The sequence below is a fragment of the Ylistrum balloti genome, unplaced genomic scaffold (assembly GCF_031769215.1).
Source record: "Ylistrum balloti isolate Yb309-2 unplaced genomic scaffold, AGI_CSIRO_Ybal_v1 Utg370794, whole genome shotgun sequence".
NCBI lineage: Eukaryota > Metazoa > Mollusca > Bivalvia > Pectinida > Pectinidae > Ylistrum > Ylistrum balloti.
The window spans coordinates 287,143-302,500 of NW_026782463.1; the positions used below are offsets into that span (position 1 = coordinate 287,143).

The 15,358-nt window shown below is 35.8% G+C and overlaps 2 protein-coding genes across 2 annotated transcripts; both read left to right on the forward strand.

The window, feature by feature from the left end:
* Positions 1 to 910: 910 nt before the first annotated feature.
* On the forward strand, positions 911 to 6,512 carry LOC132558533 (uncharacterized). Its single transcript, XM_060223109.1, has 4 exons — positions 911 to 934; positions 2,363 to 2,744; positions 4,379 to 4,493; positions 5,030 to 6,512. Exons 1-4 carry the CDS (start codon positions 911 to 913, stop codon positions 6,510 to 6,512), a joined length of 2,004 nt encoding a protein of 667 aa, XP_060079092.1.
* A 2,656-nt stretch (positions 6,513 to 9,168) lies between these two features.
* LOC132558518 (uncharacterized) lies at positions 9,169 to 12,616 on the forward strand. The gene is made up of 3 exons (XM_060223086.1): positions 9,169 to 9,220; positions 9,810 to 9,988; positions 10,664 to 12,616. The coding sequence occupies exon 3, from the start codon at positions 10,698 to 10,700 to the stop codon at positions 12,141 to 12,143; it is 1,446 nt and encodes a 481-aa protein (XP_060079069.1). The 5' UTR covers positions 9,169 to 9,220; positions 9,810 to 9,988; positions 10,664 to 10,697; the 3' UTR covers positions 12,144 to 12,616.
* The last annotated feature ends 2,742 nt before the right edge of the window (positions 12,617 to 15,358 follow it).

Sequence of the window (15,358 nt, forward strand, 5' to 3'; positions counted from 1 at the left end):
GATGAAGGTCCGTACACGATTTATGGTCACCATCATAGAGTAACCTTATGTGAACTTTTTATCCGTATTTTGATGAATTGTTATGGTGTGTGCTCCAGAAATGGGAAATAAGAAAATAATACCATTAACTGTAACATTCCATTCCAAACAAAATATTTGCTTTGTTGATAACAGGAATTTTATATATACGCTGTATTCCTTTATTATATATCCTTAATTTACACTCAATATAGTGTAATTAGTGAAAAAAACATAAATTGTGTGAAATTGAGGCTTATTGTGAACGAAAGAAAAAGTTATAAGCAGACTCCTGATAAAGTATAATAGAATAAGATGGATGAGAGACTTCCTTCGACGATGAATTCCGCCATGTAAACGTCGGTTGATCCAGGTAATGTCATGTTCTAAAGTAAGAACAAGGTAAACAATAACAGAATCACAAGGAATACGAACGAACACAACATCGTGTTCAACATCATATCGCACTATGGTACTGAATATTCCCCCAATGAAATTATTATGACAATCGTAAATCTTTCCCATAATCTTCATTAATCTCCATCCCTCGAGTTTATCTTGTTCTGAGTTTTCCTGTCTGTTGTCTACATCTTGCACAAAAATTGTGATATTGGGGAGAAAGTTTTGAATCTCAAATATGAAATGCAATACACAGAAGCGCACTTTTTAACGCAAAATAACTATTGGTACATTTAAAACAAAATAACAAATTTAACTTCATATAGCTGTTTCGTCATTCAAGGACGCGTCAGTGACGTGAAGGGCCTAAACCAACATGTGAAAATCATAGATTAAAGAAGCAGGGAGTTTGCTATCCAGGTATGGGAAATTCACAATAGAAAACTCGAAACCCATTGCCTTTGGCGGAAAGCTGTTGGTTTCTTTGCAGGAAATGACAGTAGTACTACGCATGCAAGTAAGAATCTTTGAAAAAGGTTTGGTTGAATGACCTGGCAATAAAACGCTCTGGTTCTTTTGAAATTTAGGAATCCAATATAACTGAGGGAGGTCCTTATCCTAATTTAATGAAATAAGTTCTCAATGCAAACATATGGTTAGATTTTCCTTGTGAAGTCCATTGTACTACACTAAACATGTAACTCTCGTGAGAATGGAATTGTTAACAGTTAAAAACATGCGAACGAAAAACATCTCGTCTAGTTGTTCAAGCAAAATAATTTTGAAATCGTCTTTCAACCATTCTTAGTACTATATACTATAAAATCAGGGCTACAGTTCGATTGTAAAACTGTTTGCTCTAGAAGAGGAATGAATGATACATGGATTTTAAAGAACTCCAAAAAGCTTTTGATTAAATTTTCAACATCTTTGAAGAAAAGAAAAGAAAACCTTCTATAAGAGCATTTGATCTTTTCTGTCTACATCCCATTATAAACTAATGAAACGCCCTTGTTCTCTTTCTATTGGAACTTTTAATTTTACAAGACAGATGACCGTCGGTACAAATATAAGGTTGTGTACTATGTTGAGTAATTCGCGGAGGACGAAATCATGTATATTGATGGAGTTTCTTGTTAACAATAATTCATCTTCCGATAGACTATTTGCGTATATATGGGCACTAACTGTGACTCTCTGTTCATACAAGGCTAAATTTATCAAAAAAGACAATTAAACAATAAACAATTAACCTAGATTTATCGTAAATTCCAATTAGAATTGGAAATCAAGGACAAAACAGACTTTTCTACGTCAGCCTCGATCGTTTCCTATAACAAAACCAATATAGACACCTTTCCATCAACATATATGATAAACGTGATAATTTTGCTTTCCCTTGTGTGAATTTTGTCATTTCTGGATAGCAACCTTCCAGCATTCCAATCCCATCACAAAACATGTTTTCGAAAATGCAGGACGTGTTTGATGTCCATTAGTAGACCTGTTTGTTCCATGTTTGTTTACATTGCTCTCGCTTCGGAAAGGAACACTACACATTAGCATTGACCATAATTTACATGGTGGGTGTAGTCGATGAAGCAGGAGACGCTTACCATTCAGGAACACTTTATCTTGTTCTCCTGCTATTTTTATGTTTCTTTCTCTTGTTTTAGTTTAATCGAATTTGTATGGTATGTTCTTTGTTGTATCAAGATAACAAGTAACAACTCAATATATTTCAATATAATTCAATTTCATAAACTTTTTTGGGTCTGTGCACCTTCCGATCTGAGCACGATCCCATACGGTATTTTATATACACTTCGATCTATATTGATTTTCTCAGTTGGCTTAGCGGCTTTGACAATTTAGGTCCTTAGCATCAGCAACGAAGACAGAAGCATAAACAGTCACCATTTTCTGATATTTTTGCATATAACAGATTATTTTACTGCTGCTGGTGCTACCTGTGATAGCAGCTGACTTCACAGCAATTGACTATCCACCAAAAGTCAAGGAATGCTTGATGTCGGAGAGTAACATGAACGCCTCGGTATGTACCGGGGAAAGTATCGCAAGTACATGTATATCTACATTTGCCTGGCACAACAAGGCGAAGATACATCCATATGTCCCTACTAAAGCAGAAGAGGATTTTATTCTTAAAATGTCTGTCAATCCAATGCACGAACGAGTTCGACGTGACAAAAGGTTCAAGAAAAGAGGCAGACGAAGGAAGCGAAAGGAATACAGGCTGTTATCAAAAAGGGCTCGAGATAGATTCCATATGTGCTTGAATCTCTTGAAAAACACCACGGTAAGGAGTTCCAATGTTTATCTTCTTTACCATTAGATTTGACAGATTAATAAAATGTTGTGGAATGTAGACAGATTAATAAAATGTTGTGGAATGTAGATGTCAGTGAATCATTTGTAATTTATTTTGTCCAATGTGGATAAGTTATAAGGAGATAACTATTTAATCCGGTTAATCATGATAATGTATTATATAGAGAGGGAGAGGTGACACGAGTGGTTGCTGTGTATGGTATTTTCAAAAGTTTAAAAAAAAATTAAAAAAAAAATCTTAATCCCAATCATAGTGATCAGAAGTGTATCTTTATCAGATATACGATAACACCGTTATAAGGTTCAGTGTCTTCTAAGTGTCTTCTCAATGCAACCTGTCTTCTAGGTGTCTTCTCACTGTATCCTGTCTTCCTGTCTTCTAAGTGTATCCTGTCTTCTAAGTGTCTTCTCAGTGTAACCTATCTTCTAAGTGTCTTATCAATGTAACCTGTCTTCTAAGTGTCTTCTCACTGTTTTCTGTCTTCTAAGTGTCTTCTCAGTGTAACCTGTCTTCTAAGTTCTTATCATTGTAACCTGTCTTCTAAGTGTCTTCTCAATGCAACCTGTCTTCTAAGTGTCTTCTCAATGCAACCTGTCTTCTAGGTGTCTTCTCACTGTATCCTGTCTTCTAAGTATAACCTGCTTTCTAAGTGTCTTATCAATGTAACCTGTCTTCTAAGTGTCTTCTCAATGTAACCTGTTTCTAAGTGTCTTCTCAATGTAACCTGTTTCTAAGTGTCTTCTCAGTGTAACCTGTTTCTAAGTGTCTTCTCAGTGTAACCTGTTTCTAAGTGTATTCTCAGTGTAACCTGTTTCTAAGTGTCTTCTCAGTGTAACCTGTTTCTAAGTGTCTTCTCAGTGTATCCTGTCTTCTAAGTGTCTTCTCAGTGTAACCTGTCTTCCTAGTGTCTTAACAATGTAACCTGTCTTCTAAGTGTCTTCTCACTGTTTTTTGTCTTCTAAGTGTCTTCTCAGTGTAACCTGTCTTCTAAGTTTCTTATCAATGTAACCTGTTTCTAAGTGTCTTCTCAATGTAACCTAATTCTAAGTGTATTCTCAGTGTAACCTGTTATAAGTGTCTTCTCAGTGTAACCTGTTTCTAAGTGTCTTCTCAGTGTATCCTGTCTTCTAAGTGTCTTCTCAATGCAACCTGTCTTCTAAGTGTCTTATCAATGTAACCTGTCTTCTAAGTGTCTTCTCAATGTAACCTAATTCTAAGTGTATTTTCAGTGTAACCTGTTTCTAAGTGTCTTCTTAGTGTAACCTGTCTTCTAAGTGTCTTCTCAGTGTAACCTGTCCTTGCTCCTTTGCTCTACCACTATCCGCTTTCTCTTGTTTGTTTATTAACAATATCTATAACCTGAGATAGGTTCACTGAAATTCGGCTACATATGTTAATAATGGAAGAAAAAACATCCTGTATAATGCAAGTAATAATTTTAATGAAGGAAGGCTTTATTTCAGTAAGAAATCATTTTCTATATTAAGGTTGGTTCTAGATGCCTATTATGTCTAATATGAGTTAATATTTTTGTGAGATAGGGCGCGTGCTACACTTCGAATGTTAAGCATTTTACCTGACGTCATCCCAATTGTTTACTTTAGATAGAAAATGGAGTTATATCGCAGTACGACGCAATTGCTGCGATGCACAACGCTCAAGTTGCAGGTTCTGCACATGGTGGACCCAATTTCCTCGGTTGGCACCGTGTATATTTATTCACGTAAGTAATCATTAAACAGCGTGGATATATTTAGAGTAACGACTGCAACGTATGTATATATATATATATATATATAAGATGCTCTGTGTATCGATAAGATATTTGAAAAGGATAAAATCATGTTGATTTTATTCCTTTCAAATACATATATACATGATCAATGACTTAGTAGCAACAATACGGACAAGCGAATTGTCAAATTTTCGGGACAATCTGACCCTTTATCAAGACAAAAATTTCACAGGTATATATCTAACAGTTCCTTGTTCTGTTCAGTTTAACAGTTCCTTGTTCAGTCTAGTTAAACAGTTTCTTGTTCAGTCTAGGTTAACAATTCCTTGTTCAGTCCAGTTTAACAGATCATTGTTCAGTCCAGTTTAACTATTCCTTGTTTAGTCTGGTTAAACAATTCCTTGTTCAATCTAGTTATACAGTTCCTTGTTCAGTTTAGTTCAGCATTTCACAGTTGCAGTATAGTTAGACATTTGACTATTTTAATTCAGTTGCATTTTGTGTTTGTTTTTCCCATGTTACAGACTAGAAAATGCACTGAGATCAGTCAGTCGACAGTGCCGGAGAGTAACCTTGCCCTATTGGGACTGTTCCGCAGAGTACTACAGCGACCAACTCTTCAATGGAAACAGTGCAAACTCTATCATATTTTCTGACGATTTTGCTGGAAATGCGGATGGTGTGGTCACTACCGGTCCTTTTAGTGACTGGGGATTGGTCAGAAATATCGGGTTTGCTGGGTCTTTATTTGGTCGAGATGAAATCGATGATATGCTGAGCAGGATAAGTCACGAAGAGATTACAGTTCCGTTTGCCCAATCACGGTACAACCTAGAATTTTACCACAATAGGATACACGTGTTTCTGGGAGGGTTTCTTATGGACATCAGCCTTGCTCCAAGAGATCCATTGTTCTTCCTTCTACATACTTATATCGATTACGTGTGGGAACTTTTTCGACAAAGCCTAATATCTCGTGGGATTGATGCTGAAAGGTATCCCCCGACGGGCGGATTAGATTTTCGCCACGCCCCTGACCGTCCAATGGAAGGGTTCCCGGAGTGGCAAAATAAGGACGGTTATCTAAATGACTGGAACGATAGAATTGCACATTATAAACCGAGCTTTCATTGCGAGCAAGAAAGAAAATGCAGGAGAGGACCTCGTAGGGGGCGTTGGATCGGTTGCCGCAGGGTGGGCATTTTCGGGACACAATGTGTGTCCCTTCCCCAGAGGAACAACCAGGGCGAAACAAGAAGACGGCGTTCAGCATACGTGAAAGACAAGTCGACTTACACCCATGTTCAAATGTGCGACAAAGAAACATGTCCATACCAAGAAAGTAGCATACAGAATACATACGCTCTAAATGATCAAATTGATCCTTCTCTGTGGGTTTACATCCTTGCCAAGATTGTTTACGAAAGGTCTCCCGGATTGATGTTCAACACATATGATACTTTCACCAAGAGTCACAACATGGACGTGTTTGATCCTTCCCGTAATGATAGACTGAATAAGATGCTGTACACAGGAAAAGCGCGAACTTATGACTCGTGTCGTATAAGCAGAACGGGTGCCACTAAAATTTTTGTCCGAGCTGACGGAATAAGTTACAGTGGCAATTCAATAGAATATGCTATTGTAGACGAGAGATATCCTATTATGGTACAAAAGGCTTTCGTTCCTATTAAAGACCCCGGATATGATACTAGCGAAGTCTGTTTAATGGCTTACGATGAATGTGGAAGGATTTGCCTCCCAACCTGCTTGGTCAAAGATTCTGATCCACCTATGTACGCACCATGCAGCGGATGTATCCGAGTTGACAGTAAATCTCCAAAACGGTATGGAAAAACCATAGCTGACGTCACAGCGGATCACTGGATGTTCCACAACTTACATAAGAAGGATTTCGTTTGTCCGGAAGAAATCAATGATCATGTATTCCTAAAGTTCGTGTGTGATTCATCATCAATGTTTCCATGGCAGAGATTGGGAGAATAATCCCACAAGAGCTTCCAGAAACCCTTTACTTACTCTAAATCTCTGTTCCCTATATATGTCTTTCTTATCTAATATAGTCATTGGATTTCAATGGTTTTGTTTATTTTTTTTTTCATTATGATTTAGAATACAAAAACATGTAATATCACTTCATATGCCACTATTTACAACCATCACGGGTTCCATGGAGTAACGAAAATTAATTTTCCAAGGATTTTGCATTTCACTAAGTTAAATTTTGGATTAAGACAATACCTCCAAACAGTATTCATTTCAGTCCCATTTCTTGAATAGCTACATCCTTTCCCTTTCAATGGAACCTCTCAAGGACTTATTGTGTGTTTTGCACAATTTTTACGGTGGTCCTTACAAGTTCTTGATGTTTTTATGAAGCAAAACTGTAATGTTACTGTTTTTGTAAATTCAAATGTGAATGTAAAATGTAAATATTCAAAATCAATGAAGAGGTACATTGTTTCTTCTCACACTTAACAAGTAAAAATTAATAGGTGTATAATTTCTACTCCAAAGCCGTATACACTGTCTGTCCTGTGTCGTCCGTAAGAATTTGCGGTGGATAAACGGGAGGGTCACTGCCTCACGCTTGGCATTTGAGCGTGTACAAATCTTATGCCCTACCCGCAGTGCAGACAATTGAAATGCATGTTTTAAATGATAATTCAATTAAAGAATCGCCATTTTTGGTGTGAGGAGAAACTCCGTTACCCTTCGAGACAGAAATCATGTGATTTTAAACATGAATTGCTTTAAATCTATTTGCCGTCACAAAAGTACTGATATTGTAATGTGCATCACGAAGTACGTGCAGAATGCATATAACGACCTAGAGGGGTTATATTGGAAAAGAAAAGCACATTCATCTATGGAATCGGCAAGAGTGGAGCGAAAATCGATTGGGTGCATATATAATATCTTAAATCTTGTTTCAATTCCGTGGCAAAAGGTTTATGTACGGTGTACAAGCATCCGAAACAAGACAAAAACTACGTATAAAAAACAAAAACAAAACGAAGAAAACAGGATCCAACACATGTAACGTCAAGAACAGCAGCGGCTTCAGTACAAATACAGGATAGAATTATGATTACGGCATGTAAATGAGAATACTGAATAATGTCAAGAAAATAGACTCGGAAATTATGACAAAATAAGAAAAAATACATAGCAACTGTTACTGTCGCTATCAACATCTAAAGGAAGGGCATCTATCTTACAGAAGTAAAGTTTACACCGCCAGCGTTGAGGGATCATGGCATTATATATTTCGATATCAGTTTTACACGCATAAATATGTCATAAATAAAATATAAATTTCTAAATTTCGATAAGAGCATTATAGTGCCTGATCCTGTCAAACGTGTAGCTGGCGTTCGGCGTGTCGTAACAGTTGTCTGTAGCCTGTCTGGATGAAGGCTAGGAGACGAGCCGCTGGGTGAGGCTTATAAATTTTTGAATGATGTTCTATACGTGTATAAATCAATTTCCTTGATAAAGTGTATTTCTGCCTTGACCCTATTCTTTCAACGACTGGATAGACATTTTATCCTTCTTATTATTAAAAAAAAATACACTCACACAAAGTGATTTTTATCACGTGAAGAGGATGAACGTTCCTGACAAGGGCCACCGTTTGAAGTCCCATCCGCCGCCCGATGGTCAAATATAAAAGCCAAATTAATTGCCTTTCGTGTAGGACCTTTTTCAAGGAGAATTATATTGGTATTTATCATATCTATGAAAATGGCGCAAATCTATGTCCATGGTTTTACGGCTACATGTATGAAAATTCAGTAAATCCCGACGGTTCCGAAAATAACGATCCGTTGCGGTATGGCTGATTTTAAATATTCAGAACTTGAGGTTTTTCAACATATTTGACTTGTATAGCAAGCGCTTTATGGTATTGCGTGTGTTTCTTCAAAACCCACAAGCTTAAACTGCCCATTCGATCAACTTTAAACGGGAGTCACGCTGGATCTTCGTTACTGCCCACGATACATTTACCGCAGTATGTAATGAGGACTGTGGACCGTTTCATAGATTAATTTGAATCTCAAAGAACTCAAAAGAGCTTTTGACCGATCCGAGATCTTCAACACTTTCTTATAAAAAACTTTTTTTTTCTATAAGAGCATTTTATTTTTCTACTCAGTAACAACAATATCCCATTCCACAGTCTCCTGTAATGAGCTTTCCTTTCCAAGGTTAACGCTGGTATAACTATGATGGCTGGGAACTGTACTGAATGGTATTTCGTGAAAAATACGTCCAAATCAAAGAACAACTAGGCGGAGGACGAAATCATCTGGTCGGCATCATCTTCATCGAGGTCGGTGGCATGATCTTCCGACAGACTAATATTCCTTTAGCTCATTAAAGATTTAAGGGGAAGTAACTCCCACATCAATTAACGTCACCAGAATCAAAATGTAACAGAAGGTTTGTTTTTTTTAAACATAGCAGTAATATTAGGATTTTTTCAATGCTGTCAGTTAGTTTTTTTTCAAATCAGACAGTTTTAGAGAAAATGAAATAAAAGCACGGGTGGTCAACATGTAATTCTGACCCAACACGCTACCTGGTGGTCCGGTGAACTGAGACAGTATGATCCTGTATTTAGTATACCGGAAGCAACTGAAATATTGAGCGACGGAATGATGGCCGACTTGCTTACTGGGAAATGAATGGTATTTGTTTTGTTTTTTTTTTACTCTTTTACTGATGATATACGCTACATCTAATACGGAAGACCGTAATATTTCTTATCGTTTTGTCATACACGCATTTCATTGCGCTGTTCGTCGTGAAATTCACATTCGTCGCTTTCACTTTCGCTTTCCTCTGTCTTGAATTATCAAAATAATACAGTAACATTTATTTTCTTTAAACTTTCCCGTCCTTTATCTTCTGAATGAAATATTTATACTGTTATCAGAGTTTTCATCGTGATCAATACATTAATGGTTGCAGTTATGAGTATCGGCCCGATTAAACTGCGCATTAAGGTAGCACGATTATTGTAACTTGGAATTTCCTGTCACCCAGAATAAAACGTTAGACATTTATTAGTGAGAAAGTCTCCTTTTCGGAATTCTAAAGACTTGTTTTGTCAAAAGAAATGGATTCTGGGTTACTGATACTATTACTCTCGAAGTAGATATTTTGAAATATGGTAATTTTAAAAAGATCGGTATTGTTTGTACATGTAGGTCTACATTGTACATACATGTAATATATATTGTAACTTCACTGATGACGATTGCTTCTTTGTCTAAGTTGGTAGAACTGTGCACCATCATGCCGGAGATCTTGGTTTGATTCCTGTCAATTTGTTCGTGAGGAATGAATGAAGATGACTTAAAAAGTTGTGCCAATTCTTCCAAGGGTCATAATAAGGTTTAAACTCACACTTCTGATTCAGGATCAAGACTTCTCACTGAATAATAACATAAACTGTAAGTATTATCAATATACATATGAATGTATGCTAAAAAAATAAGTGGTTCAAAGTTGGTAAATATCAGATTTCTTTTGCTGGCAACATAACGGGCACTGCAGTTAACAGTTGATTGAGGATGAACTATATCATGCTTAATAATTGTGTATTAACTTTCTGTGTTAGTAAAAGTTTTGATCTAATTGTCAAAATGGCTTAAACATCTGGGCCCGTATTCATGAAACCGTTCTCATGCTCAAGAATGAATTTTGTGCTCAATCCTTATGTCTTGTATAAGTTAAAAATTAATAAATACAACTGATTTTACCAAAGATTTGAAAAAAAAGATTGAAGGGATTTCAAGTCAAAGTAACATGCCATGTTTGTATTTGACATTTTGTATGATTTAGATGAATTATAAAAAAGTTCACTTGAGCACAAAATCTATGCTTGAGCATGAGAATGTTTTCATGAATACGGGCCCTGGTGTAATGGCCAGAGGAAATCGGCGCTAATGATTGTATCCCTGTAAAATGGAGATCAAGTGGACACCCTAAAGGGCTTGACAGTTTGATAATTCCTACAGAAATAAGAAATTTAAACAGGCAATGAGTATTGGAAACATAATTATTCTCCTAAGATAGTGATGTACTATTATAGATTTTGATAAATCTTTTTTTTTTGATTTTTGTAGAATTCCAATGAAGTGCCACTGAAGGAGAAGCAGAATGGATTCAGCCACAGATAATTGTGCGATATGTTGGGATGACTTTAAAGAGCCAAAGTTATTGAAGTGCAGTCATTCCTTTTGCTGCAAGTGTCTGAGGAACTATACTCGAAAAAACAGAGGACGTAGTGAGCTGACATGTCCTCTTTGTCGGCAAGTTTGGGAGATACCTGACAAAGGTGTTGATGGTTTCCTGACAAATTACTTTATAGCAGATATATATGTGAAACAAGAAGGAGTTCTTCTGCCATGTTGCTGCTGCAAAAAGGAACGAGTCCTGAAAACTTGTTCACACTGCAATCAGACGATGTGTAGTGAATGTGCGTTTGACCATCGTGAAGCACTGCGGCTGTCAGGTGAGGATCATCTGACTGTATTTGACTGTAGAGATGACAACATTATTGATTCTGACTCTGATGAATATGAGTCTCTAGAGTCTGGACGACGTCAACAGCGGCGCAATTCATCATCAATGGCTATACCATTCTCTTTGTCTATAGCCTTGCCCCCTATCAGAACCAACTTTAAGGTAGAACTGTTAACAACATTTTTTATAGAGAGTGAGTTTCCTGGCAGCAGTGAGCGTCCATTCATTAACTGTATACATCCAATATCAGAGGATGAATGTTGGATAATTCCCACAGCTGGACCAGATTTAGTCCGTTATAACGCAGAAGGAGAGAGAAAGCAAATCATTCACCTTGGAGGTATAATTACATCAGTGGTCTGTCAGCCCGATGGAAATTTTTTGATATCTCTCTGGGGAGACAGGTCTATTGTGGCACTGTTGGCAGATTCCATGGTCAAGGGGTTCTCAAACACGGGCGACATCCATCCTCATTCTATAGCTGCCTTCCCAGATGGACGTGTGGTGTTTTGTGGGCCTTCATCAAAACCTGCTGAAAAATCAGACCCAGAAAAGAATAAAACAACTGTGAATGAAGGAAGTCTCTCAATATTAACTAAGGAGGGCTCTCTGATTAGGGAAGTTAGATACTCCAGGAGTCGTCCAATATTTGATAATCCTGCAGGAGTTGCTGTCAATCCTGTTCTTGGATCTATAGCAGTCGCAGATAAGGGACGAGGATGTGTTTTCCTTCTATCACCAGACGGAGAAATTCATTCTCAATACAAGGGAGCTAACCGCAGGCATCATTTCCCATTTCTTTTATCTCAGGAAGATACACAATTTCTACCACTGAATCTGTGCTTTGATCAGGTAGGCAACCTGTACGTACTCGATGCATCCTGTAGGCTGATCCATGTGCTGAATCCTCAAGGGCAGTTCCTTGGTATGATGGCCCCAGGAGACATCGATGAGTTTTCACATCCCTTCAGTATAGCTGTAGATCACAAAGGCAGAATCTGGATTGGTGATGAGACAGACCACTGTGTCAGAATTTTCCAGACTTGTAATTATGTTAATCATTTTCTTAGAGACAATTAATGATTACATTAAACCTTTTTATGGGAGGATATATTTTTATAAGTGTTATTTAATATCAATCTACAGAGTTTATATAGATATGTGTGATTTGTATCAGAGACTTTATATTGGTGACACATCTTTAGTGATTTATGTTTTTCACAATTAGGAAGAAAGTTGACTGGTGTGTACTGTCATCATTGTAACATAAACAGCAAGACACTTAAGTCTGATTGCTCTGGATGTCATGCAATGGACCAAGTCTACTGTGTTTTTCTCAGTGAGGAAATCACCAATATCAAGAGATTTGTCCTAGAAATGATCCAGGTCATTCACAGAACAGTGAGTCTAGCGAACAATACTTTGTGTTAACATAATTGATAGACTTATGAAAAGCAGAATGATTTTGTAGGTCTATGTGTATGTGATATATTGATTGCACAAGTATCAATGATAACAACTCTCCAGATTTTATATTAAAATTGACGCTGTCAGCCTGTGTATGTGTAATATATCAGTACATGATATTAAAAGGGAAAAAAATGTGAACTATTGATATTTTCTCTTTACATATATATATGTGTGTGTTCATATTCTCAAAAAAAAATCTGAAAATGATTGCTTAAGTAACAACAGATACAACACAGCACTTTATTCCATTACTTTTTTAAAATGTGGACAAATAAAAATTCTCATTCGTTTTCAGCTTAATTACTAAGTCAGTGGTTAAAACAGATATAAAGCCCCGATCAGCTTGCTCATACTTGCCGTGTATTATTTTTACATGTAAGAAAATCCTGGTATAAAATACATAACATCTGTAATGTTATAAAAATAGTAGTTGTCTATATTGTAAATAAAATGGAAATTTATGAAATGCTGTCATTCAGCTTTTGTGAGAAGTACAACCCCAAATCTTCAACCTGTAAGGTTAGCATTGTTACCAGACTGATCATAGCTGTCGTGACGATTACCGAAGGTTATATATAATCATTAACAAACTCAATGTGACATGTTAAATATCGGATTTGAACATCCATAATATACAATGAAATGCTTGCAGCCCTGTATCTGGACTTGTCATACCATTGATTTTCGTATGTAAATTGTAAATATTTATCCTTTGTTAATGGAAACTTTGTTTCAATTCTCATTCCAAAGCTTTGTTTGTGTAATGTCATTATTTCTTAGTTGTCAACATAATGATAACTTACGGTATTATTGTGATAATACGTCTACATCTTCAATGATTTGTCAATTGTAATGGAAGTGATGAAACACATGACATTGTCATGATGAAATATTTGTGTTTGTTATGATAACATTTTGTAAATGAAATTATGAAATATTTGTCATGGTAATGTCCATTACCATTTGATATAGTATTGATGAAATATTTGTCATTGTGATGTCAATGACTATTTGACATTGTAGTGATGAAATGTTTGTCATTGTAATGTCAATGGCCATTTGACATTGTTTTAATGAAGTATTTGTCATTGTAATGTCAATGGCCAGTTGACATTGTTTTAATGAAGTATTTGTCATTGTAATGTCAGTGACCATTTGACATTGTATGGGGAAGATTTCGTAATGAATAGTGCTTTATTTATCAACAATTTGTTATATGTGATTGGAATGATAAAAGATTTCATGTTAAATTAATTTTTTTTGTCCTCCAAGCTGTATAATCTAATTGTTAATCATTGTGATAATTTTTCATTTTTTTTTATAAGCAGGTATGATGATCCTGTGTACTTGACTCAATTTTTCATGTTTATTTAAATAAATCCTACTTCGTGGATAAATCTACTTGTTCATTGTCATATTAATTCCCTGATTACGAGTACCCATGAAACGAGAAAAAAAAGAAATTGTTTGATTTTGAAAGCTAATCAGAATGACAAATTTGTCAAAGACAGCCACCCATTCCCAATCTGTTATAAAGTTTGTTATTAATCTTTCTCAAATTTTCTTTGTAAATTATCCTTGCATGTTTAATTTTGAGACTGATAAAAAATGGGGAATGACACTTTGATGTAGGCAAATCAAATCTATTATTACTATGGCTGACAAGTCATATTTTTGTTCCTCTTGGTGTTATACAGGACATCAACAATTTTATTGTCATGTTATCATAGTTATATACCTCGGAATCATCATTGATGGTTCATTCTCATTTCAGTCGACTAATGTCCCATTAATCCTTGGTTTTGGGAGTATTTTTTATTATAAAAAATAGAAAGTAAAACAGTTGCTTCCCCTTATCTGGAGTGTTTGCACAAACAGTTCTTGGACCAATCTGAAAAAAAGAAAGAAAAGAAAACAGCATGGCTGACAGTGACTACACAAAATACTGAAGAAGATGAGATATCATGATTTGTATTTTTTCATCTTACAAAATTAAATGGTATCGCGGAATTTTATTTGATCACTTATATATCAACTGAAATGGAATTATCCATGTTCCTGTAATGCACTGGCAAATGAATTAAAATTTTTAAATGAAAATTCTCAACAATTACCAAGATGCCAAGAATTAATTGATTCCACTACAGTGAATAAGGGTGTGAGGGCAAAGGACTGTAGGGTTTGTTAAAATGAATGACCTTGACCAATTTTCAAGTTCACAAAGTCAAAGTGCGGAATCAAATGATTTCTGCTAGAACCAATAGCAATGACATTTTACTAGTATTGTGTTTGGAGAACTCTTCCAAGGTCACGGTCAGCTGTGAAAAAAAAAACTTCAAAAGAAGTCCAACAGGTCTGGGCTGGGTTAATGATATAGGGTGGCAACATTCTTGGACAAAATCAAGTTTGTCGAATCGAGAAACTACATTCCTTATCACAGAGGAAACTCTGCTGAAATGAAAACTCTATAGGGTCAAGAGTCATGAAATTAAGCTGGTAGCATTCTTTATCAAAAGGATATATGTCTTTAAGGATTGATCTTCAGGTACACAATAATATTTTCATATAAAGGAAAAGGTTTGGGTATAAAAAAATATATACCCACTGCATAAAATATTCATTAGATTTTACCAGCATATAAATTATTAAATACACAGATGAAGTCATAATATTTATTTGAAATAAAAATTGTGAAATCATTTACAATATTGTTTTCTTTTCAGAATAAGGCTGTGACAACATGTATATCTATATATAAGGTATGTAAATCCATCCAAGAATTATTTCATAAGCATACCAGTGGTATGAGCAGGTGATGGACATAT